The 27,584-nt window shown below is 44.9% G+C and overlaps 1 protein-coding gene across 1 annotated transcript in view; it reads left to right on the top strand.

The window, feature by feature from the left end:
• SACM1L (SAC1 like phosphatidylinositide phosphatase) overlaps positions 1–27,584 on the top strand; it is a 1,643,742-nt gene that overhangs the window by 1,182,591 nt on the left and 433,567 nt on the right. The window contains exons 14-15 of the mRNA XM_044065524.1: positions 12,488–12,557; positions 12,642–12,714. Coding sequence (XP_043921459.1) covers positions 12,488–12,557; positions 12,642–12,714 — 143 coding nt within the window. The remainder of the gene's footprint in view (positions 1–12,487; positions 12,558–12,641; positions 12,715–27,584) is intronic.

Raw genomic sequence — 27,584 nt, forward strand, 5'->3', positions numbered from 1 at the left:
CCCCCAAACCTATTAACTTAATAATTACACACAAAACTGTGTACATCTTCAAATATTGACGTTTTACCCTCCTAGTCGGAACAACTGTTCCAAACTGACAATCACATCATCATTTTAAACAAAAAATTATTGTGAAGAGATAGATTTATATTTTGTCTCCTCAAATTTCTAATTTGGATTCTGAGGAGAGTGCTGCTTCTGTCAGTCCCTTTGAAAGATTCCCTTTCTCTGAAACTGTTTCCAGAGTGAATCAGTTCTTTCAGTGGGAATATAGTGACATTGCACTGTACCTGAAGAAGTATGATTTATTGCAACTAGATTTTCCAGAATCTACTCCCTGTCTTCTTCTTTCAGCATTATAGGATGTTTTCTCACACCCTGTAAATTGCCTGGCAGCCAGCTTGCTGCACCAAAGGTAGAACATAAAATTCCTCAGTTGTATAAGTTTTTATACATTCATCCCAAATCAGACCCAGCAGCTATTACTCTAGAGCACCAAGCTGCTTCTAAAATTCTGGTTAATACCAATCCATCCCCTTCTGACAAGGACTGGCAAGCTTACTTTTGATAGATTTGGTGAAAAAGTGTATTCTGCTGCAACACTTATTTTTAGAATTCTTAACTGGCAAGTTCATGTGTTAAAGGTTATGCTTGCCGTTTTTGAGAACATGGGGCATATTATGTTATATTTCCTCTTCTGAGGAAAAAGCTTTGTGTAACCTAATTGCTTCTTTGTTTCAAGTGAATACCCACTGCTTAAAATGTGCTTCTGATTCTACTGATGCCACTTTCTGGACTGCTGCCACTAGAGGTGTTATGAGCAGGTTTGCATGGTTGAAAACCCAGAACCTTCCAGAAGATGTTAAATTGAAATTTTGAGTTCCTTAGAGAATTTTTTTTCTTTTACCCTCTGCTGCAGTGGGCCTTAAAAAACATGATGAGACCAGTTAACTTTCAAAGTTAAGTTTCAAAAATCAAAGTAAACACAGCAAGCAGCTGGTAAAAAAACTTTAAAACATCACTTGCATAGTGACAAAACTGTATCCAGCATTTTCATTCAATTTTCTACTTTTTGTGAAGTTCACCAATGGCTACAGTAAATGCCAATTTGGTTAACAATTAGCCCCACTGGACATGGTCTCTTTTAAGGCACAACCTGTGAGCAATGTCTGATACTTGCACAAAGTCGCACATTAGGCAAATAAGGGCTGAGAGGAATCATGCACATTAAAACAAAAACCTCAGCTTTGGCCAGCTAATCTAGCTCTAAGATCTAGCTGTATTCAATGTAAAAGAGAATTTAAGTACCTTTTATCTGCACTTTTTTCAAATAATACAGCATTTTAATTTATTTATTTGTGTTGCATTGAATATTAACTGAACTGGAAGTTTTGACTCTTTTTTTCAGTTAGTGCTTGCTAGAATTTTATTGCCTGTTAGTAATTGCAGGCGAGGGTAGTCTCATTTATTGATATCCTGTCACTGCCTATTGATATCCTGTCACTGCCTATTGAAGTGGTACATTTTGGAATATTTTCTGCTTAAAACCTCATCTTTGGCCGGCTAAGATCTAGCTGTATTCAACTGGACGTATAAGAGAATTTAAGTACCTTCTATCTGTACATTTTTCAAATAATACAGCATTTTAATTGATTTGTTTGTGTTGCATTGAATATTAACTGAACTGGAAGTTTTGACTCTGTTTTTTCAGTTAGTTCCCCACCCACCCTCCCTGTTTTTGTTTTGGTGTTAATCTTGGTGGCTTTGAAACTGCCCACCCCTCTTGTAAGTTTGTGTTTGGATACTCCTTCTGGGCCCATCTCATTTGCTCACTCAACTGAGTGCAGTGATATCATGTTCTGATTTCAGGTACTCCTACTGTGTACAAAGAGAGCATCTGGGAAAGAAAAAAAATTTAAGCTTGTTTCCTGCCTTTCCTGTAAGTGGTCTAGACTGTTTGTAGGCTTCTGAGCCCCCAAGCCTTTCTGTGCTGGAGGGAAGCCATCTAGCTTAATTTTGTTTCTTAGAACTAGCAAGTTTTCTAGTTTCAGCACTCAAATCTGTTTCTTTGAACTCAGCACTTGTTCAGAACTCGTTGTAAGCACTAAATAAGCTGCAAATTACTACAGCACTCAACTTTCCTCACTTGTCTAGAGGAAAGCAGTTTTTAGTACTTAATAAATAAGCACCTATCCAGGCATGTCTAAGGGTCTCCTGTCTACCTGATGAATTTGGGCATCTTGGGGCAATGCAGCAATTGCCTCATGTACACAGACATCTCTCTCCTCCTGCCATCCAACACTACAACCTGTGAGAGATGCACTTATATAGCCAAACTGGAAGCAAGGCTCTCTTCACCCAAGACTGGACTAGACAGTCAAGAGGAGAAGGTAAACACTTGCACCACACCACACTCATCACATAGTCCCTCAAAACCTACACCACCAAAACACACACATAGAAAGACAAAACGTACACCTACATTCACAGAAGCTCTCAATAAAAACCTGCCCATGCATCAGGGACCTCCAAAGCAGAAACACATGCAAACTCCACCCCCCCCCCCAACACAAGCCAAATGACACACAGCCCACAAACTCAGTGTGCCACTCAACCACAGCCTATAAGGCATAACAACATACCCAACACTCTAGTCATAGGTGACTCTGTAGTGAGGCACACTGATGTTCCACTCACCAGGCTAAACAAGGAGAAAGTTGCTGTCAGCTGCCTGGATCTGCCACATAACGCACACACTCAGGTCACTCCACAACAAGTACAAATATGACACTGTCATTGTCCATGTTGGTGTGAATGACCTGAGACATACCTCCCTGGACTGCATGAAAAGAAACATGGAGGAGCTCCCCGATCTTGTAGCCCAGGCAGGTATGACCCTAGCCCTGAGTAGCATTCTGCCATCACCCAGAATGAAACCACAGTACAAGGACAAAATGATTGACTTCAACAATTGGCTAAGCTTCTGGTGTCATTCTAAGGGGATCCAGTATTTGTCTGTCTGGGACGACATGATCGACAGACCACGATGCTTTGCCAGAGATGGCCTGCACCTGTCGCCCTTGGGATTCCGGATACTGGCTAAGGCTCTTGCCACCCCTATAGTGCCTTTTTTAGGCAAGGTTCAAATGACAAATTCACCACCATAACAGGTACAAGCAAGCAAAATCTGAGGGTAATGCTACTCAGTGGAAGTCTAAACCTCAAAATGCACTTACTCGAGGCACTCCTTAAAATGGAGAACATCGACACCTGTGCAGTGACAGAGACCTGGTTCAAAGCTCCAGAGAGCACCCCTGCATTACTAGGCTATAATTCATACCACACCTTTCGGCCACCTAACCCGGAACGAAGCACTAATGGTGGAGGCATGTCCATATTCATTAAGGATATCCACACCTCCAGGCTAGTTGCACAGCATAATGCATCTGAGATTATCCAAGTGCAACTAACTCTGGGTAAGACCGCAATCCAAATTGTAGCTTGCTACAGACTCCCCACCATGCCCCAGGATTCCCACTCCTCATTTCTTGATACACTGGAAAGTATTAGGGTACAGCCTAACACCCTAATAATGGGTGATTTCAACTACCCCACCATTAACTGGGAAAACTACTCATGTACCAACTCTATTGCTCAACGTTTTCTGGAATTCATAAATTCCAACGCCTTGGATCAACCTTTCAAACCTCCACCAGGGGCAGCAATATCCTAGACCTGGTCATTACCAACATGGGCGACCGGTGTTCCACACCAGAGGTCAATTCCTCGTTGGTCAGATCCGACTACAAGGTAATCACCCTAGACATCCATATCCCGCCCCCAATTAGGGAAAACACTGTAAAAAACTTCTCCAAAGCCAACTTCTTAAGACAGAAGTGGCAAACTTCATGACACCTATGCAGACGGACAATAGAGGTACAACTGCTGAATCCTACACAAATGCACTTTATATGCACTTACACAAGTGCATGGATCATTCTATCCCTAATAGAACCAAGTTGCTATCCTCCAAAAAAGGAAGCCAATCTGGTGGACCTCTGCCATAAACAAACTCTACAACAGAAGAAAGAAACTGTTGCAAAAGAGAGTAAAATCCCATGACTGGAGGAACTCCCCTGGTCAACCTCAGTAAGAAGCTGAGATCGCTCATAAAATCCTACAAAGCTAGTTACGAAAACAAAATTGCCACTGACTCTAAAGACAACCACAAAGCATTCTATAGCTATGTCAAGAATCTCAATGGCAACACTCAGATCTGCCCTGAGTTTCAGCACAATGGCACTAAATATACAGAACCAACTGATATTGCCAACATCCTGGCAGATAGGTTCAATGCTAACTTTACCCCCCTCTCACCCCCTAGAGGGCCCATCTCTATACCGGAAGAATGCAAAGTTCCTGTAATCACGGCTACACAGGTAAAAAACACACACTCCAAAGTCAAGAACACAGCATCCATAGGACCTGACAATATCCCAGGCTGCGTTCCACATGAACTACAGAATGAAGTGGCACCTTTCCGAAGTACCATGTTCAATCATAGCCTCACGTCAGGCTTTGTGCCCACTTAGTGGCGCACCGCTATAGTTACCCCACTCCACAAAGGGGGAGCCACGACGGACTCAGTGAACTACCGCCCCATTAGCCTGACGAACTTGGTCTGCAAGGCCATGGAACTCATAAACAAAGACATTGGTAATCTCCAAACTCTGGACCCTACCCAGTTTGGATTTGTAAAAGGCAGATCATGTCTCCTAAACCTGATTGACTTCTTTGAAGCAGCCACCAAAGCCATAAATGAGGGTAAGGTGGTTCACACAGCTTATCTAGATCTTGCCAAGGCTTTCAACACCATCCCCTACTCTGGAATTATAGATAAGCTCACTAAACTAGGTATAAATCCCTATGTCATAAGATGGGTTGCCAACTGGCTCACGGACAGAACCCACACTGTGAAAGTAGCAGACTCCAAATCCGACTTCAGACCAGTGACAAATGGCGTACCACAGGGTTCAGTCCTGGGTCCTCTCCTGTTTGGTATCTACTTCTCTGAAGTACATTCTAACACAGAAGGTCTTTGGCTAACAAAGTTTGCAGATAACTGCAAACTAGGAGCCATAATTGAAACTCCTAACGATGTGGACAAACTACAAAAGGAGCTCACTGAGACAGATGCCTGGTGTCAAAGCCATGGCCTGAAACTCAATGCCAAAAAGTGTATTGTCATTTCCTTTGGTAAAAACTCTGTACCCATGAACTATCACATAGCTGGTAGTCCACTTAACGCCAAAAATGTGATGAGACCTTGGGACACAGGTGGACAGTAGTCTCTCCTTTGATAATCACATAGCCACAGTGGTCAGGAAATCCTTGTGCGTGGCTCACCATCACAAAAGGTTTCTCATCCAGAAAAAAAGAGGTCATCATTCCCCTCTACTCATCACTCATTAGACCCATTATAGAGTACAACACCCCTTTTGGTATGTACCTCACAAGACATCTACAACAACTGGAAAGGCCACAGAAATACCTCACAAAAAGGGTTACTGGCCTCAAACAGATGCCCTACGCAGACAGTCTCAAAAAACTCCAGCTTTACTCCGTTGCATATCGCCTACTCAGAGGCGATCTCTGCCTAACATACAAAGCTATATCAAACCCAGAGCTGTTGGACATGCTCCACTTAAAGAAATCCCAATCCTTCTGAGCTACATGCTCTAGGGACCTAAACCTTGTCACCACAATAAACAGAACATGCTGGAGGGATAGATTCCTGTCCCAGAGACTTCCCATACTCTGGAACAGACTACCTATGTATGTCAAACAGAGCTACTCATTAGCACTCAAGAAAAATCTTGATGATTGTATGGGAAATAGGAAATTCACCCAAGAGTCACTTCTGTGGCTCTGCTCGACAGCGGCACAGGAAAATAATTTTCTTGGGTGGCGAAAGCCAGGGTACATTTTTGGCTGGGCTTATATAGGCCCTAGGGCCAATAGCCTAGTACCTACCTATGAACCTAAGAATTATAGCTCATTGCCTTAACCCACTGAGCCAACTGCCAGACCTAGGCTATTGGCTAGTCTAATCCTATTTTCACATAAAGTAATTATTTTATGTGAAAATAGGACTGCCAAAATATGGCACTGTTGTATACCATGCTGTTTATTGAAGTTGCAGCTCTGATTAAGGGTCTACTATGACGTAGTTAAGGTGGAGGCTTTACTGTCTCTGCTTCCTCGCAGGACAATATGAATCAGGTACAGTTATTAATTTTAGCTTGCTGATGCCTTTATAAGTATTATTTTATTTATTTTACATTTGTTGACCGGGCTAGTCTAACTGGATATATGTCCATTTTCAGTAGAGGCCCGGGGAGATAAGCTCCGAGACATAAACAAAGACATAGAACTACAATAACAAATAGGAAAAAAATATTTATACAACAATAACATATGTAGTACAGCATACAGGCTAGCATAGGATATTCAATGAGGGCGAGAATCATAACAATGTATTTCACAGGTACAATGTATTATACAGGTAAAGTCAATAGTAAAAAAGAAGTTAATTTTGTAGTGATATTGATAAAGCATTTACTTAACATAGTAGTCATACCAATTTCCCCTTACAAACTGTATTCCCGCTTAACAGGAGAAATGGGTACATCTCCATCCCCCATATTGTAATTATTCCTGGCTCCTGACTGTTGTAGCAATTTTAAAGTTACAGAGCAGCTATTCTTTTAATACTTAATGAATGTGGCATTGTGTATTCATTAAATATTGGGCATTCTTTAAAATTTGGGCATTTTCTGATTGGCCTTTGCTGACTTTTGTCATTTTGTTGTGTTTATTTAGATGTGATGGTTTTCATTTGCTTTCCACCAGAGCTGCAGGGAACCCTAACCTCACGTCACCAGCATGCAAGACGTGATAATGTGCTTCCACATAGAATTCCATGCTGTCGCTGGAAATAGCTCTCTAAAAAGAGTAAAAAGTAAGGAAATATCCTTTTAGTGGAAAGAGCACATCTTAAAATAAGAATCCTGACTGTATCAGGGTGACAGTCAGGTTAAGTGCAAGCCACTGCACATGATCTTTAAAAAACAATGGCAGAAGGTTTGAAAAAGAAACAGGAACTCCCCACAACAAAAGATAGTCTTACAAGTCTGTATGACTACCTACAATACTCGCTGCCTTTTCCCACCTTGGCAAATACTTATTCCTTGCAGTTCTGTATCTTTACTTTTGAAACCAGTTTGTGATGGAGTCCAAGTTCAAATTGTTATCCCATCACAGCCTGCTACCTCTTATTCCCCATTTGAGTTTTTTGGCGACAGGTTTAAAAGATCCATATCATCATATTCCTTTAGATCCAAATTTCAGACATTTTTTTAAGGTTTTCTGTGTCTGGATGACATTTAACAATTTTCTGCATTGCCCTTTGATCTATCCACTGCTCTGAGGCATTTTCCTTATTTAGGTAACTTAGTTATCTTTTCAGAGTCATTATCAGAGGGGTCTATATCAGCTTATCGAAAGCTGATAACATTGAATGCTAGTTGATCGACTACAAAAGGTTGAACAATCAAAATAGCGAAGACACAGAACAGCATTTTTTTTCCCCAGGGAAAAAAAATCGCTGTTCCGCAAATAAATAAATAAATAAAACACAACATAAACTGAGGGGGATTTGCCCCACCCCCTACTTAAATATACCAAATTCGAGATCTCACCACAGTGGGGAAAATGGCAAACTCCTGATAATGGCCCAGCAGTTTTTTTTTCCCTGGGAAAAAGCCACAGTTCTGTGTCTTTGCTATTTTGGTTGTTTGACCTTTAGAGGTCGATCAACTACTGTTTGATGATGTTCTTCGTGTTTCACTGTTGCAGTCATAACTGTAGGGTGCTCCTGCATTATAGAATGTCGCCAGACACTACCGGAGTTCAAAAGTTAACTGCTGCAGGACCAGGCCTACTCACATCACTATTTCAAAGACTAGGCAAAGACAAGACTCTCCTGTTAAGTCTAAAGTTCCTGCTCAAACTGCTTCTGAATCATTAAAGAGATGGAAAGATTTGCTTACATGATTGGGGGGGTTCCCCCCCCTGAGAAAAAAAGCCTCGAGGGAGGATGTTACCTGATTCTCTGACCAGGCTTCTGTATCTTCTGTTTCTTCCTCAGATCGCATGAGATGAACATTAAGGGGACATTTTGGAGGGGGACTTCTTATTCCAAGAAGCAAAAGAGGCTTTTCTTCTTTTCTTCTTTTCTATAGGCCTAGCTAGCTATCTCTCCCCTGTTTTTGGACATTGTATGATGCTTTTCTGAGGCTAATTTGAATCCTTGATTCATGCCTGCTCCTTCTAAGCCTGATAGATTTTTTAGGGTTCCTGACTCTCATTTATTTGTCTGTTTTAAAGCAAAAGCTTCTTTTCCTGCTTGTGCAGAGGCAGAGGAACTTCACTTCAGGATGCATTGCACTGACAAAGTGAACAAGCATAGTAGTTTACATTGTGGTTTTGATGCTTTGATGCTTCTGCAGGGGCTGCAGCCTCTGGTACTGTTATCAGGAGACATGCCTGTGTTCAACATGATGTTCTTGTTCAGCCTCCTAGATTTTCCAGGAATTGGCCCTCTAAATTGGTCCTTTCAGGCCTCTACAGATCTAGACAATGGACTGCTTCTTCCGATCCCAATCTCAAAGGGTTACAATTCCACACACACCACTTTTTGCCAAGGCCTCACGTTTGGCCAGATCTGCCAACATCAATGGTCAGAGGCCTTAACTCAAGTGGATGCTCTTCTATTCAGACTGTTTCTGGTTCCCAGAAAACAAAACTCATGGAGACCTATTCTGTAATTCCAGTGCTCTCTCAGGATTCAGGCAGACAGCAAAGATCTTCTGCTTCAACATCTGGACTTTGTTCGTCACATTTGATCCCTTCTCAACAAATTGTATTCTTCAAACTCAGCTGGCTATCTCAGCTCACTGCAAGGAAATTCCTGCAGGCTCTGGATGGCTTCCTGCATTCTGTTGATTCCCTTTTGCAACCAGACCTCTCTAAATTTGAATCACATCTCCCAGCTCTCCATTTCATTTCAGAAGAAGAGATCTCTTAGACAGACAGCCTGAGCAGAAACATTTCAGATCCCGAATGGATGATAGACACCAAACTTATCCAACAGGGATTATTGTTGGGATGTCCCCCCTGAGAGAATCTGTTTGCATCCCATCTCAATCATCAGCTGCCTCGCTTTAGCCCAAGTTCCTCATCTTGATAACCTCAAGATCCTTTGCCTGGCAGCTTGGCTCTTCAAAGGAATTTGATTTCAGTCTTCCCAAACAAGTTTTGGATGTTCTTTTAAATGGAAATCTAAAGGACTTTCCTTTTCTTCCATTAAGATTCATGCTTCTGCTATTTCATTTCAGTGCTGATCCTCCTGTTTTTCAAAATTTGCGGCCTCCCATGACCCCTCCCTGCTGCATCTTCAGATATTAAGTTTATTAGCATTGACCTCTGCCAGAAGGGTCTGTATCCTTGAGGACCAATCCTACTTTCATGCCAAATCAGACAATTCACCTTCCTACTTTCTTTCCAAATCCTCAAAATAAAGGGGAAAGGATTTTCATTAGATGTGCACAGACAGTTACGATTTTACCTGGAAAGAAAAAGTTCAAAAAGAAATCTAATCAATTTGTTGTTTTTTTTGCCTCCAGTTCTCTTGGAAAATTTCTTTCTAAAAAAACTATTTCCAAATGGGATTTGCTGGAGTCAAGATTTTTTGTTACACTCATCATGGAAACAGTTTCCAGGTACCATTAGAAGTCATTCTACTCTTTGCCTCTGCTGTCTTGCAGGGTATTCTCTCCTCCCTTTTACACTGCTGTTTTGTTGGGGACTTCTGACTAGGGCAAGAAAGGCTGGAAGATGGATGGGGCTGGCTGGCAGAGCTATGTGCATACTGGACGCCAGGGTACTGCTTGTTGTACAGACGCCCGGACCCAGACTTTGGGATTCTGACAGTTATGACTGCAACAGTGAAGACACTCGAACATCTACATTTATGGTAGGTGTACACAACTGTACTTTTTCAGCTTTGGATAAGCTGATATAGACCCTATCAGAATGTTAGGAATCTCTCTGTCGTGAGTAAGAGATCTCCTATAATAAAGACTGGCATTCCAGGAGAGTATGAAAAGTCTTGTTTGGCTCTTTTCACAGGTTTTTTTCTTGGGTGTTTCCTAGATACCCCAGTATTCTTTTCCTCCACAGCATAAAAATAAATCTAGCTCTAGATCTATTTCTGATTTTTTTTTTTTCAGGCAACTGTTTCAACTAGGGAACTTATCAGGATTCTGGGTCTCATGACTTCTATGATTCCCATGATTCCCATAATTCCCATAATTCTTCTAGGAAGACTCCACATGAGGAAAATACAGTGGTGCCTGAGAAATGTATGGGCCCAACATCAACATCCCCTGACATTCCAGATCTCAGTTTTGGGGTTTGTGAAAAGGGAGATTTTGTGGTGGAGACGGCATATTTTTCAGAATCCAAGTCTCCTATTCTGTCTCTGAACTCCAACATAGTCTGTCACAACAGACGCTTCAGTCTTTGCTTGGGGATAAGTGTATATGGAGATAAAATTGCAGGCTGTTTGGAGCAGAAAAGACAGATCAAAATACTTGAACGTTAAAGAGATGTTGGCACTTGTAAATGCTCTCATCTCTTTCAGTCATGTATGGAACCTAAACAAGTATTTACAGGCTGTACCACAGTGATGTGGTACATAAGCAAGGGGAAACTGATCTTATCCTTTGTGTAGATAAGCCATGGTAACCTGGGATATAGCTTTTCAACATGATCTCACTCTACAGACACCTTATATATCTTCAGAGCAGCAGATAAACTGAGCAGGACCAGGCCATGCTTTCAAAAATGGCATATAAATCAGGGGATCTCACAGAAATTGATCCAATTGTGAGAAACACCTCAAATGATCATTTTGCCTCCACTCAGTACAATCAGTTGGCAAAATTCTGCTCCAGGGCTCCATGCAAGAAGGCCTAGAAGACAGGTGCTTTTTCTTTTCCCTGGAGAGAATATTCTTGTATGCTTTTCCACCCTTTTCATTAATAGCAAGGCTCTATCTAAAAATTCAGGACGACTCTTCAAAGATCACTGTGCTGACTTCATTCTGTCCCAGGCAACAGTGGACTTAACTGTTTTGAAAATGGCCTGGGGCAGTTACCACAAGCTTCTTGTAGGCTGGAGCTAATTGCACAAGACAAAGGGGTGTCTGATACATTCTAACCCCAAACAACTGCAATTGACTGCCTAGATGTGATAGAATCCTAATATCTTTTCAGCAGACAGTATTAAGTGAGGCAAGAAAACCTGCTACTAGAAAATCATGTAGTATATGGAAATGGTTTTCTAGTCAGTGCCAAGAAAAGAACCCACACCCATTCAGGGCTAGGTTTCTCTGTTTCTATATTATTTGTGAGAGTTACTATCATCTGGGCTTTCTTACTTTCTATCTAGGTTAATTTGTTGGCCATTTCAGCATGTATTCCCAAGGATCCCTCCACTTTTAATGCAATCTCATTGAAAATGTTTTTGAAAGGGGTGTTGCATACCAGTCATCCTAGGAAACGGGTGTCTGCCCCTTAGGAGCTACATTTTGTGTTAGAAAAACTAATGCTTGCACTATTTGAACCACCTGCTCAGGGTGACTTGAGTCTTTAAATGGAAAATACTTTTACTTATTACTTTGACTTTTGCAAGGAAAGTAATTTTGATATATCTCTGATGATGCCTTTACTGAAGGTGAAAGCACTTCAAAATTAAACTATACTTGTTTATTCAGCTGTGCTGGTTCCAGTCCGTTCATTTCAGTTGTGGTCTGCTGAAGGAGTTTGGTGTGTTTCTTTTGCAGTTAGAGTTTCAACAGTCAGATCAGACAGATGGATGAAATAGGTTAGAAAAGCTATGCATTTACCATAACAAGGGATCCTTTCAATCCTTGTCTGTCTAATAAATTATCCATCGTCTATTCTCCATCCAATATCTGCATTCAGATGGGTTCTAACAGTTCTGCGTAGGCAAACTTGATCAGAAGGAATGGTAGCATGCAGAGCATTATGGGTGTGGAAAAGTTAGGAGCTTGAGGCAGAGAGTACTTGCAAAACGGCTGAATCAGATCCGACAGGCAGCTCCAGTCCCATCAGTCATGTCAGACCGACAAGGATGAAAAGTATTCCTGATCATGGTTAAGTATGTAACTTTCATTTTCTTTAGTCCAACAGGCTCAGCTGTTAGTATTAGATAAAATTATGGCTTATTTTATATTAGTTTGCCGAGGCAATCAACAAAATCGAATTTAAGACAACATGAATTGTATTTAAAATAGTATGGGATACTGACTGAGAAACAATGTCTCTCTCTTCTTTCTCAGAGGATGGGCGTCCTTCATGTTGGGCAGAAGATTGAAGAACAGGAAAAGTTTGAAAAAATTTACAAAAATTGTAAGTTTCTTTTATGAAATGAAATTTTTAAATAAGAGGAGTCCCACCTTTTGAGGATCAGTAATGTTTGCTGTTTCTTTGTAGCATGGGCTGATAATGCTGATGCATGTGCCAAACAGTATGCTGGGACTGGAGCCCTGAAGACAGACTATACAAGGTAATGCAAAACGAATAATGACAGTGATGCTGTTCTAGGTAACAATACTGACATTGTAAAATGGAGGTGTTCTTTGAAAGATGAATGTTTTAACTGTCATTTCAAATGTTTGTCTGAACATACTTCTTATTTTTCAGAATTAACAACTCTACTTCACAGACACTATTTAACTTAAACTGATAGGGGCCATGTTGCATAAGTACTAATCTGAAGTTGTTAATCTTCTTCCTATTCATCACTGATGGGTTCGGTTCTGAGCCTTCGGAACCGAGTCGGCCTAATACTAAGCTCACGTGCACCAAAAACTCTCGATATAAGCTGATACCCACAATGCCCTTCTCCCAGTTACCTCAGATCTTGTTTGCCGCACAGCCATATAGCAGCGTTTCACCGAGCTCTCCAGTTAAGTGTTGTATTTTTTTCAAATTTATTGTATTTCTAAGTTTTTTTCTCCTAAAAACTCTTCCCTGTTTTATTATCTCAACTAGCTCTACCCACGGGTATCCTCCTCTTACCATTGTTGGTAAACGTCCTTCTTTACTCTCGTGATATTCTTAATACCATTGTTGGTATTTTTCTCTTCCTTCCTTCTCTATTTTTTTTTTTTTTGGATTGTTAGTCGATTTACCCAGTATGTCTGAAAAGAAAGGAACTTCAGAATTTAAGCATTACACTTCCTGCAATGGTAAAACTCCCCAATAGCGACCTGCATGATGATTGTGTATATTATCTGGGGGTTTCCCACTTATCTGTGAAACCTCCCTGTCAGATTTGTATCAGTTTCAGTCAGCGGATGCTGAATAAGAGGAAAAGTAAACTTATTTTGAAAAGCCTGCATGTTAAGTTGTCAATCTCGCCTTCATTCTTGCTTGATGGGTTCGGAGCCGATCCCTCGGCTCCGACTCAGCACTGAGTCACTTTTACCAGCTCGAGGCAGCCCCATATCCCATGATGCAAGGGTACCCAGATCTCGTTTGGCTTATGAGGTCCTCCTTTACCAGCTCCTGGTAAGTGATTCACTTCTTTGATATTTTAGCCCCTTTTTGCTAAAAACCCTTTGAATTTTAGTTTTAAGTTAATTATATAGATTTTCTGACAGAAAATTCCCTGTCTCTACTAATTTTTTAGTCAAACTTTACCCATCCCATCCCCCCCCTGTTAGGGTGTGTGTGTGTGTTTTTCTAGTAATACCTTTTTGGTATTTTATTTAATTTAATTCTTTGACTGGTGTGTGTGTGTGTTGTGAAACACCATGTCAAAGGAGAGGTCAGGTTTTAAGAAGTGTGACTCGTGCTGTCAGAAGATGTCTCTGACAGACGGTCACACTTCTTGCCTGTATTGCCTGGGGCCTCTTCACCTGCAGGACTCCTGTGCTATATGTCATTCCTTCAGCCAGAGAGTCCTGCAGGAAAACGCAACAAGCTGATTTCTTAAGCGGAGGGCTCTCCGGCTAAGTCGGCTCCATCTAAATCAGCCAAATCTTCCAAGGCCCAGGCTTTTGTGTCTAAGCCTTTCTGAGTCGAGATCGATGGCTCGGTGCCGCTCGATCGGTTCCGACCACCATGTGGCTGTCGGCTCCGATCGGCTCCGACACCGTTACTGCATCGAGGCTTCCTGTCGGCTCCGATAAGTCTTCGGCTCCGACAGGATCTATAGTTTCATCGGTTCCGATGGCTCATTCCAGGAAAGGTCGAGGTCTCCTTCCTGGAGCCGATACTTCGGCTCGGCTTCACCTCTTCGAACGGAGCCATCGGAGCCGATCTTCAAGGTCATCCAGACTTTCAGACCATGACTTAGAGAGTGGTCAGCAGATTACTTAAGTCACAGGCACTGGCCCAAATGTTACATAGTCCGTCTCAACAGGCGACTGTTGGTCCACACCCGTTACAGTTCCTCCTTCAACTCTACCCCAGAGCTTGGAGTTGGAGTCTTGGGAATGGTTACTGCTACGGCTGGAGGACAGATACCTTCTGTTCCTTCAGCCTCTACTCTTATCTCCTCTTGAGACCTTCCTCTCCTCGAGGAGTGGGACCCTTGTCAACCCGCTCTCCCCTTGGGTGAGCTCGGTTCCGACATCTGCCTCGGAGACTTCCCTTCGGTGGTCCCTGGAGTTCCTAGTTCTTGAACGTATTCTCTCGGACCTGCCTGGGAGGGAGCATTGAGGTGATGAAGAGTGTGCTGGCCACTGGTATCAGTCAGCAGTCTGTTCGTAGCTCCTCCTCTATAGTGCCTGTTGACATCTCTGCCACTTCTCTTGCTACAGGACCCAGAGATCCTCCGCCTCAGGTTTCCCCATTGGGAATTTCCCCTCTTCCGAGGATTCTCCTGATGTTTCGGAGATCCTCCTAGGAAGAGGACTTGTAAGAGGAAACATGGAGTCTGTCACTTCAGATACTGACTTTGATGAGTCAGAGGGATCCCTAGATCCCCTCTGAGGATGTCTCCTTCTCAGACATCCTAGAACTCCTTAAACAGAGGGAAACTGGCCCACCAACAATCCCTCTGAGGATGAGTCAGTATACCTAGAGGCGTTTGGATCTCGGCCCTCCACCTCCTGGGTGTCTCCCCCTTATGCAGGTTATTGCCCGAAGCGTGGGCAGCTCCTGACTCTGTAGAGCCAGTCCCTAGGAGGCCTTCAAAATTTATCACTGCCCGGTGACAAGCAATTCCTCACTAAGGGTGTCCCGCTGATGCCATGGTGGTGGCTGCCACCAAGAAGGAACTAGATCCTTCCACTCCATCCATCCTCCTAATAAGGACTCTAGGACCATGGATAGGATGTTTTCCTCAGCGACCTTTGCTGCTGAATTACCTATGTCACTTCACCAGACTCCAGAGGATATCCTTAAGGAGCTGGGTGAAGTAGTACAGGATCCTACAGCTGCAGGAGCTCAAGAAAAGATTGCTTCACAGCTAGGAACCCTTAATTCCATTGCAAACTCCTCCATGCGGCTAATATCATATGCTGCTGATGGAGCAGGTACAGGTGTGGCTCTTAATGCGGCTATGTGACTTTGCAGATCCCTTCAACCTTCACAAATTCTCCCTTTGATGGGTCAGCTTTGTTTGGCCCTCAGGTGAAGGAAACTTTGACCAGGTGCGAACAGGACGGCAAGACTCTTTCTGCTGTAGGAGTCCATTTTTCTAGACCTTATCCCAAAGGACAGAAAGGTGGAAAGATGTGGTTCGAATCCCAAGGAGTGTCAGTTACCCCTAGAGGCAGAGGGGTAACAACAACAGGCGCTCTAGAGGCAGAGGGTCCAAAAACCAGGGAAACAGAGAGCCTCTCTCTGACAAGCCCTTTCAGCATCCCTGAGATGTTGCCCGGCTGTCCCTCCTTGGAGGCAGTCGGGGAAGATTATCACTGTACCCAGAAGCCTGGCATTCCCTCACTCAAGACAGATGGGTACAGTCGATCATATCCAAGGGTTACATAATTCCTTTCGAGGAAAGTCCTTTCCCCTCAAATTCCCTTCCAGGTGTACCACCAAATTGCAGAGTTAGAAGTCTCAAAACTACTGCAAAGAGCCATTCAGCCAGTTACAACAGACCATTCAGAGCCGGAATCTACTCAAGGTTCTTTTTGGTCCCCAAAAAGCGGAGACTGGAGACCAATATTGGATCTCAGCAGACTCAACAAGTCTGTGAGGAAGACAAGATTCCGAATGGTCACTCTTCAGTCAATTCTGCCCTTCTTACAGAAGGACAACTGGATGTGCTCAATAGATCTTCAGGATACTATCACATCAAAATTCACAGCCAGAAGATTTCTCCACTTTCGGCTGGGGTCCAGTCATTTCCAGTTCAGAGCCCTGCCCTTTGGTCTCACTACAGCCCCCAGAGTGTTCACCAAATGCATGGCAGTGGTCACGGCTCACCTGAGACGTCTAGGATTCCAGGTGTTTCCGTATCTCAACGACTGGCTCCTGTCAGCCACCACCAGGCATCAGCTTATACAAGCCAGGGATTACACAATAAATCTTTGTTCTCATTTGGGCATCTCGATCAACTTCGAAAAGTCATCCTTATCGCCCTGCCAGTCTATTACCTTCATGAAGCAGGCGCAAACTTAAACACTGTTCGGATGTCAGCTACCCTTACAGATCAAAGAGTTTCAGACATTCAGAGTCATGTCAGGATCATTCTGGCCAACAAGAAAGTACAGGCCAGAATGGTTCTATAGGCCTCATGGCTGCCATTACTCTTTTCCCTGGCTCGATTCTACATGCGCCTTCTTCAGTGGATGCTGTTCACACAGTGGTCATGCCAACAACTTCCAATCGTCACCAGATTCTGGTGACACAGACTTGCAAAGATCATCTTGCTTGGTGGATCACATCTCCTCAGGTTCACCAAGGCAGGTACTTTGTACCCCCATCCCGATAGCCACTGTCACCACGGATGCCTCCTGATCGGGTGGGGGTCATTATCAGGGCAGGATGGTTCATGGCAGCCGTTCAAGTACCATCTGCACATAAATGTCCTAGAGATGAGAGCAGTGCTTTTGTTGCAAGCCCTCAGCGACTTTCTTCCGTAGGGACAATTGCAGTCCACACAGACAACATGTCTGTAGTTTGGTATATCAACAAACAGGGGAACCAAGTCCTACCCTTGTGTCGCAGACTATGGCAATCTCGGTTTCTGGTAGCAACGCATATCCCTGGGAAAACCAACATTGTAGCGGACAGATTGAGCAGAGCTATTCTCATGCCTCACGAGTGGTCTCTCAAGCAATCTATAGCGGTAGAGATTTTCTGGAATGTCCATGTTGCGATCTTTTGCTACTCCCCAAAACAGCAAATGTCCAGACTTCTTCTGCCTCTTCCTCTATCAGGCCATCCCCATGCCTTCCCTCCATTTCCTCTGATCCCTCAGTTTATCCAGAAAGCTACCGTTTGAGAGCCAAATTGATTCTCATTGCCCCTTACTGGCCTCGACAAGTTTGGTTCCCGTTCCTCCATCATCACCTTTTGGTGCAGCCGTGGCATCTGGACCCAGTGCCAGATCTTCTGATTCTCGGGTCAGCTGCACCGGTCTATCCCTTCTCTCAACCTCACAGCATGGTTGCTCCACTTCCTTCCTTAGCCAGGCTTCCTTTGATCTCTAACCCAGTTAGAGACATCATAGTAGCTAAAATCCTCTACCAGGAGGATTTATACAAGCAAATGGACGTTTCTCTTATTGGGCTAAGGCCAAGAATATTGATCCTTTACTGCCCCTGTTCAGGCAGTCCTGGACTTCTTAGCAGAGATTTTTCACGCAGGCTCCTCTTCTTCCACAGTCAGAGTTCAATTGGCTGCTATTTCCAATTTTCATGTCGGGATAGCAGATCATAATATTATGTCCCATAGGCTCTGCAGGGCCTTCTTGAAAGGAATTTTCCTACTAAAGCCTCCAATCAGGAATCCTCCTCCTCAGTGGGATCTAAATTTAGTGCTGACATCTTTGATTCTTCCCCGAGCCAGCTGTTTCTTGTTCCTGAAACTTCTTTCTTGGAAAACGTTATTCCTAGTGGCTATTACACCAGAGGGTGTCTGAACTTCATGCTCTTTCGGTTCAACCCCCTATTTGGTTTTCACAAAGACAGAGTATCTTTGAGAACTAACCCAACCTTTTGCCTAAGGTCGCTTCAAAGAACAATTTGAATCAATCCATTGATCTCCTGTATTTTTCCCAAACTATTCAGATAGAGCTGAACAAAAGCTACATTATCTTGATGTCCACCGTCAACTTAGATATTATTTGGACAGAACAAAAAATTTAGAAAATCTGATCAACTTTTGGATAATAAAAAGGCCTTCCTGTTTCTAAAGTGACCTTGTCCAGATGGCTTTCTTGGTCATCTCTGAAATTTATCTGCTCAGGGGAAAACAGCTGTGCTCAAAACCTAAAGCACATTCAACTAGGAGCTTAGCTACTTCTACAGCTTTTCAAGCTAGACTTCCTTTAGACACTATTTGTGCACTCACACTTTTGTTTCCCATTACAAATTGGACTTGGCCTCCAGGGACAGAGCCAGTTTTGGCTCTACAGTCCTCAAGAGTTTGTTCCATTGAGCCACCCAGGATAGAGGTGCTATTGACAACTTAACATTTTATGTACCTACCATAACGTTCCATGTTAGTTGTCTTCTCTCCTTCCTGGCCTGGACAGACCTTGTTATAAGAAACTGTTATGCTGAAGACCATTCAGACCTGGTCCTTCTTCCATCTGTAAGTTTTCTTTCTTCCTTTGGGAAGTATTTTATGCTTGGTGCTATTGCCCTTTGTCATCAAACGAGATCTGGGTACTTACCGCCTTGCATCATGGGATATGGGGCTGCCTCGAGCTGGTAAATGACTCGAGCTTAGCAGAGGATCGGCTCCGAACCCATCAAGCAAGAAAGAAGGCGAGAGAAGACAACTAACATGGAACGTTATGGTAGGTACATAACTTCTTATTTCTTCTCCTTTTTCTGAGGCTCTTTCTGCGTCGGAGGTCTCAGCCCCTCCATCAAAGGACAAAAAACGTCCTCATTCTGACCCCTCTTCACCAGCTGGTGATAAGGGCAAGCCTCATAAGCATAAAGCCCACATGTCTTCCACGGAGCACAAGATCTCCTCCTTGGCTCTGACCACCTCAGTTCCGGGTTCTACTCCAGTGGTCTCTGCTGATATCTCGATGACTTCCACATCGGCTCCATCCTTGGCACTGACTGCTACAGTTCCAAGTGTGATTTCGGCTCCAGCCCTATTGCCTGCTGTTACCTAGGCACCCATCTCCTTTCCAAGATCGGTACCGACCACTTATTCGGAGCCGATAATGACTTCCACTCCAGCTGTTCCCTCAGCTCTGAGCCCTTTCTTGGCACCGATAAGCCCCCTTTTGCCTGTCTCAAAACTGGAATCCTCAGTGCCAACTCTTCCTACACCACGGACCAGTACTCCCCATCTTTGGATCTGTTTTCAGGACAAGCATTTAGCCCTTTTTTTGGACCGATCTGACTCCGTCTCGGAAGTGTCTGTAAGGTCCACCAGGAGTCTGTCTGAATTGGATGTATTGTGCCTGTTTGATCAGCTGCTGACAGCCAGAGGGATTACAAATTTTCCTAAAACCCATCCCACTCCGGGTTTTGGGTCCATTGCCCCCTCGACTCCCACGAAGTCTCCTCCCTTGCACCCTTCTGTTCCGAGGCCCATAGCACCAACGTCTTTGGGGGGAAATCCTCTCCTTGACGCTGATAGTGACCTTCTCTGAGGCTTTGAGGCCCCTTTGGGTTTCCGTTCCTTCGGAACCATCCCTTCCTCAATCTCATGCTTGGGGAATGGAATCCCCAGCTCCAGGTATGGTTCCAGTTGTTTCATCAGTTCTGTCTTTGGATCCGGAGTCCCCAGGAGCGGACCGTGCGGAGCAGGGTGTGACCCCGGTTCCGAGATTGTCTTCCTCGGTTCCGGGCTTCCATTCCTCTTCGGGCAGGCCTGCCTTCTGGGTGATGGAGAAGGGTGGTTGCTTCAGGAAGCGCTCCTCCTACGTCGGTCTTTCCCCCTTCTCCTTCTGAGCTGCAGCTATCACAGGCCACTTCCCCAGGACACCGAGAGTGCAAGCCTCAGGAAACCCCTGTTCAGGGTAACCTCCTTTCTGAGTCTTCCCACTGAAGAACCACCTCAGAAACGGGCATGTAAGAGGAAACACATGGACTCCCTGGAGGAGTCCCTCACTGAAGATACAGACTACGATGATGGGGAAGGGTCCCCATGGTCACCCCCTGATGGCAGCTCCTTTGGAGACATCCTGGAAATTTTGAGGCAGAGGGGTGACTGGAAACCCACCAACCCTTCCTCGGAGGAATCCGTATTCCTGCAGGTCTTCCAGTCTCAGCCCTCTGCTTCTTGGGTGACCCCCCGCCGATGAGTTAGTCCAGCTCATCATGCAGTGGGCGTGAAGGAACCCTGATACCGTTGAGGCTATTCCGTGGAGACTGGACAAGATACTTTCTCCTTCAGAGGAACACCGCCATTGGTCTAGAGGCTTACCAGTAGAAGCTATGGTGGTGGCGGCTGCCACAAAAAAAGACCTTGCTGAAGAAAATTCTACTGTCCATCAACCCAGCAGAGAGTCCTGGGTGGTGGACAGATTAGGGAAGCGAGTGTTTGCTTCATCAACCTTTGCTGTCAGGTCTCTGAATTATTTGGCACATTTTACGAGGCTCCAAAGAGATCTCATCTCTGAACTCTCTGGGACCCTCGCAGGTCAAGTTTCTGATGGGGCACACGGTAGTTGCTTCTCAGCTTGCTACCCTAGAGTCTGTCTCCAACTCGTCCATGAGGTTGCTGTCCCACACAACCAAAGGGGCGGCAGAGCTGCAGGTGTAGTTATGAGACGCCACACCTGGATGCACATTTATGACCTTGCGGATTCCTTCAAGTCTTCCTTCTTGAACGCCCCTATCGAACCGTCTGCTTTGTTCTGTTCTAAAGTGAAGGGTACATTAGCCAGGTGCGAGCAGGACAGAAAAACCTTGTTTGCCATTGGCCTATGTTTTTCCAAACCTCAGCGCTCTTTCTCCACGAATCAGAGGAGTGGAAAGATATGGCACAAAAAATCTCAGGGCCCTTTCCGTAGTGCACGTGGTGAGGATTCCCTCAGAGGCAGAGGGGGGTTCCAATAATGGAAGATGCCCCTTTAGGGGCAGAGGTAATCCCCAAAATCAGGACTCTTCTCTGGAAGCAGTCGGGGCTCATTTTTCTCTGCACCAAGCTGCCTGGCACTCTATTACAAATGATCAGTGGTTGCAGAGAATAATTTCCAGAGGTTATCACATCCCTCTAGTCTCTTACCCAAGACCTCCAAAATGCCTTCCCAATGTTCTACCCAGTCAAAGGAAGAAGCAGCTTCAGAAATAAAAAAGCTGTCTCAAAAACAAGTCATCCAGTAAGTCCCCCCGACCAGTGCGGATCCGGTTTCTACTCAAGATTCTTTTTGGTGCCAAAAAAGACCGGGGACTGGAGACCCATGTTGGATCTCAGCCAACTAAACAAATCAGTAGTTCAAACCAAATTCCGCATGGTCAGGATACAATCCATTCTCCCATTTCCTCGAGAGGGTGTGTGGATATGCTTGTTAGATCTCCGGGATGTGTATTGCCACATCAAAATGGACAAGTGCTCCAGGTGTCTCCTTCACTTCCGGCTGGGAGCCAATCATTACCAATTCAGAGCCCTGCCATTCAGTCTCTCGACAGCTCCCCTGAGTGTTCACGAAATGTCTAGCAGTTGTAACAGCTCATCTGAGACTACAGGGAATGTCCTTCAAGAATGCAACTGCAGTCATAACATATGGGTTGTCCTGCCTCAGGCAGCCCTCGGTTGGCCGAATTCCAAAGTCTGGGTCCGGCGTCAGCTGGTGTCGCCTCCTCTCCGACGTCACAACGGCTAGAGTATAAAGGCATCGGCCGACACCATTTTCTTCAGTCTTTCTTGCCGCGCGGTGCCCGAAGCAGAAGCAGTTCGCAAATGCCGGTCGGTCAGCTCCTGTGTTTTCAGTACCGAAGTCATCTAAAAGCTAAGTACTCCATTGGGGAACATTTATTCTTGCCTCAGCCGATGTCAGAACAAATTGAAAAAGTTAATAATTGTTTGTCTTGTTGTAAACAAATACCTCCTAAGGACTTCCATTCTCACTGCCTTCCCTGCCTGGGCCCAGACCACGACGCCTCGGCCTGTGCTGCCTGTGCCTGCTTTAATAAGCGCACTCTAAGGCGCCGGGCAGAATTCGCCGAGGACTTCTTCGGTGAATCTTTTGCGTATATCATGCCGTTGGAACAATCGTCAACCCCATCTGCTAAAAACCGCAAGGACCGGGACTGACATCCTTGGCCCGCGTCCACTACCGATGTTTCTCCTAAACCCTCTACTAGCACTCCGGCTCCTTCGGAAGTGGTAAATCTACCGCTCCAGGCCGACGACAGCGCTAACACGACCTTCGGTCCCGGAGACCTCTCCGGTGCCGGTTGTTGATTTTCCTCCGGAAACCGAAGTTCTGGATCTACCCGACACCATTCCTGTGGACAAGGTAACGCCTGCACGTGGGGCTGCTAGGCCTCCTGTTTCCATGTCCATCAAGGCCTTTGCACGTGCTAAGGCCGCCAGTCAGGCCAAGGCCCATCCTAAGCCTGCCCAGGCCCCTTCCTCTGATAAGCAGATCATGTCTCTGGCTGCAGATCTTATTTCCCTTATCAGGGGGTCTCAGCCTCATCCGGACAGGGGTTCTCAGCCACCTGCAGAGAAAAGGCCTAGAACTGAGCAGGTGGATGACCTCTCCTCGGATGAAGCCTCTGGGGATTCTGAGCACTCTGATACTCAAGAAGAAACCTTCCAGGCCTACGAGGACTCTGATGCTGAGGAATCTATTCCCTCTGCCTCCCCTCCAGAGGATTTCTCATTTGGGGAAGTTCTGCATTCCATGAGGGAACATTTTCAATGGCAGGGTCAGGATTTCTCTGACTCCAGGAAAAGGCTTCGTACTTTCCTCAAGCTCCCCCAGCACAGACCTCTGGCTATCCCTCCAGTTATGGATGTTTTGGATGATGTTTTCTCTGACTCCAGTGCCAACCCTGACTCTCTTCCTCCTGCTCCTGTCAAGCCAGACAGATATTATAGGGTCCCTGACACTCACAAGCACCTTTTTAAGGCCCACTCTGTGGATCTAGAAACTATTTCACAGGGCCCCAAGGGAGTTGCTTCCTCCTCTGCCAAAAACCCACTGCCAGCTGACAGAGAAGCAAGGTCCCTGGAGAGATATGGTAAAAAAGTGTACACCTCTACTACCCTAGCCATGAGGTCTCTTAACTGCCTTTTTCACATGTTTCAGTACCAAGATTTTCTCCTGGACGATTTACAGAAAAAGGTAGCCTCTTCTGAGCCTATTGATAAAAAGGCATTGCAGGATCATATACATAGCACTCAGCAGGTTAATAACCAATGTGATAGTCTGCCTTTACTCAGATCAGATTTGCCGCTGCTGCATGTCTCGCTCTAGCTGCTTCGCATCTAAAGTTAAAATATATATATTAATTAATTTGTTTTTTTTGGATATTTTTGTTGTATTTGATATAACTTGATATACTGAGTGATTGTGTGTTGAGTGGGTTAAATTTTCAGCAGTTAGATCACCCGGTTCCCAACCGGCCGGGCGAGTGTTCACTGTATCTCGGTTCCTGAGCCTTGAGTCTTGGAACCCGATTATTTTGGTCTCTCCACAAGAATCCTTGACATCTATACTTGACATCTGATACTGAAGGGTCCCTAAGTCACCTTCAGAAGATGTCTCTTTTAGGACATATTGGAGATCAGGAAACAGAGGTGACTGGAAGTCCACCCTTCCCCTTCCCCCCCTTGAGTTTTCAGTCAGAGCTTTGTTTCTTGCCCTTCTTCCTCTTCCTCCCTCCCCTCCTCACTCTAATAGGTGGAACTAATTGAAGGCGTGGGAAAGTCCTGAGTGAATGGAACCAGGAACCAGTCAGTCCCCAATAAATCCAACGGCACCTCAGGGCACAGGACAAGAAGAAAAGGAGTTCCAGTGGATGGTGGTGGCGGTGGCCAGGCCACGGTGAGGGAGTCGAAAGGGTCTTCATCAAGTCTTCCTCATCTGTCCATCCCCTGGAAAAATTTAGGGGCGATTGGAATTTTTTAGTTCAATTTTTTTTTTCCGCATCTTCGAACTATTTCTACTGATTTTACTATTTGAAGAGTTCTACAGAGGGATTGGGAGTCAAAGAGGGCGGTACTACCTCAGGCTGACTGAGATGGCTGCCTCACCGAAAGTGACGGTACAATCCTTACATCCATTAATGATACTCGCTGGCTGATTTCCTTTCCAGAGCAGCGAAGGTTCAGCTGAGGCAGGGCGGCAACTTCAGCTATGAACCAATCCTGGATAAACATGTTCCTTCTTTCAAAGCCTTCTCAAGTCTCTCTTTTAATACATGTTGTTGCCCACTCTCTTTGGCCCCAAAGTAAAGACCGACCCTTACGGTGTGAACAGGAGGGAAAGACTCAATCTTTCCACACAGGGGAGATGCCTCTGGAGGGCAGAGGAGGGGCAGAGTGTGGAAGAGGCAGCTCGGGCGGAGAGAGGTCATCAAAGTGACAGGGGATACACTCCCTGGTAAACCTTTCCAGCACTCCTGAGAGGAGGCCCGACTGTCCTGCTCTGGAGGCAGTAATGGTCATGACAGAAGGATTCTTTGGATGTGCTCAATAGATCTAGAAGATGCATATAGATCTAGAAGATGCATACTACCACATCAAAATGGCCAGGGCATCCAGAGATCATTTGTGCTTCCTTTTGGGGCCAGTCACTTTCGAGCCCTGCCCCTTCCTTTGGGTCGTCTACCAAATGCAGGGTCTTCACATGCAGCCTGTAAGGATCTCGCAGGGGCAGCAGGTTTCCGTGTTCCCTGGACGGGCTGACTGGCTCCACCACCCCCCCACCAGCGTCACAGGGCCAGGGCAGGAGACTTTACTCTTCTTGTGTGTTCACCTAGGAATAGAATTGAACTTCGGAAAAAATCCTTGCTATTTCCTTCAAAACAAAATATCTTGTTCAGCAGAATTAAACAAACACACCGTCAGTTATTTCAAAGACAGAACCAGAAAGGATACTATCACTCACATCTCACTCTCTCTTTGTCTTTGCAAAGAAATCCCAAACTGCAAACTGGGAGCTGAGACTCATGTCAGCCTCCCCTATTGCAATACCCTTGGGAAGGCTGCAAGAGAGGAAGTCCATCAATAGCCTTTGTTTGCACAATGGTAGGTTCAACAACTACCTCAACACCACCTAGATTCTTATAGAAAAACATGCAAGACACATCTAAGCTGGTGGCTTCAAGCTCTCAGGGACAGTCAAGGCTTATGGACGAATTTTGAGTACAAATCTGCACATCAATGTTCTAGAGTTGAGGGCAGTGTTTAACTATTCGGTACAAACGCAGTTCGTGGTCTGAATACACAAACAAGCAAATAAACAACCAGAGAGAAGTCTATAGAGAGGCCATGGCAAGGAGGCAGTGGTGGTCCGCGAATCGGGGTGGCTTCTAATAACAGCGCATCCATCCATCGTCATCCAGCGTCATGACAGGCACAGATTCTGTTCTGTTAACAGTGGTCCGCAGGTCCTAAAACAGTCGTGGGCGAAAGGATTTTTGTGGCCAAACTTCCAACCTTCCGTTCTGCGTCATGGCGTCAAATGCATGCAGGAGCTACTTTTTATACCCCCCCTCCAGGGGGAAGGAAGTCCCCAAAGATGATGATTCCACCCCCGGCCCCGGGACCTCCATTTCCTCCATTTCCCCTGATATCAAAGTTTCTCCAGAGAAAGCCAGAAACCACATAACAATAAATCCTCATTGCCCCCATTCTGGCCCGTCAATTTGGTTTCCTTCCTGAAGACACACTGCATTCGGGGACCCTGGATTCTGGACCCAGAGCCAGATCTATTGACTCATTTTTCTGCAGTGTGGTTATGATGCACTGGAAGCTTCATGTAGGGCAGCTATGACTGGGGCTGTAATACGTAGACATGCTTGGTTGAAGGATCAATCTTTGCCTGACCATGTTAAAGTAAAGCTACTGGATGCACCTTTGGAGAAACAAAAGCTTTTTGGTGCTACTGCACAAGATGTATTGAAATCCATAGAGGAAAAAGCTAAGTCAGTACAGACAGTAAAGGATTTCCTTCAGGTTCAACCACCCAGATTCAGCAGAAACTGGCCCTCAAAGAATTGGTCCTTCCCCGGCTCTGACAAGTTTCAAAGGGGAAAAAGCAGACGAGCCAGGGGTAGAGGGCAACACCGAGGATCTTACAGGGGCCGCCAATGGCAACCTCCAAATCAAAGAAGTGGCGCAGACAGTTCAGCTGCACCACATGGACAATCACAATGACTTCACTTTCGTACCGCCTACAAAGGCTCAAAGAGAAGCACCTTTGGGCGGAAAATTAGCTTTATTCTCACAAAACTAGCATATCTTAACCAAAGACAATTGGATTCTGGATTTGATAAACAAAGGCTACAGATTCCACTTCCACACATTACCAATAAGACAAGGCATGCCAAACCTGCCACATCATCAAAGGGCAGAGGCGCACTCTCAAATTTCCAAGCTATTAAGTATAAAAGCAATAGAAAGAGTTCCTCCTCAGGAGCAAGGCCAGGGATTTTATTCAAGACTGTTCCTTGTTCCAAGAAAAGAAAACAAATGGAGGCCCATACTGGACTTGTCAAATCTAAACACTTTCCTCATTGTGCCAAAGTTCAAAATGCTGACGTTGCAGTAGCTTCTTCCCATGCTGGGCAAGGGGTCTTGGCTGGTCACTCTGGACCTCAAGGAGGCATACCTGCATGTCCCAATCAGACAAAGCTGCAGAAGATACCTCAGATTTCTTGCAGGAACAGAGCATTATCAATTCTCAGCATTGCCGTTTGGCTTGTCTACTGCGCCCAGAGTGTTCACGAAATGCCTGGCATCAGTAGTGGCACACTGCAGACAGCAGGGGATTCAAATATACCCCTACTTGGATGACTGCCTCATACAAGCAGAAAATAAACAAACCTTAAAAGGGAATTTGGACTATGTCGTGCATCTACTGCAGGCCTTGGGATACACAGTCAACATGCAAAAGTCAAAATTACTACCATCCCAACAGATTACATTCCTAGGAGCCAAACTGGACACGGAAACACAAATGGCCTACCTCACAGGGGAAAAACAGCAACTTCAAAGGCCTAGCAAGGCTTACCCAGCTGACTGCAAGGAAAATTCTGCAGGCCCTGGGCTTCATGGCATCTTGCATTCTTCTGATACCGTTGGCAAGACTTCATATGAGAAAGC

The sequence above is a fragment of the Protopterus annectens genome, chromosome 3.part0 (assembly GCF_019279795.1).
Source record: "Protopterus annectens isolate FY-2018-M chromosome 3.part0, PAN1.0, whole genome shotgun sequence".
NCBI classification, from domain to species: domain Eukaryota; kingdom Metazoa; phylum Chordata; order Ceratodontiformes; family Protopteridae; genus Protopterus; species Protopterus annectens.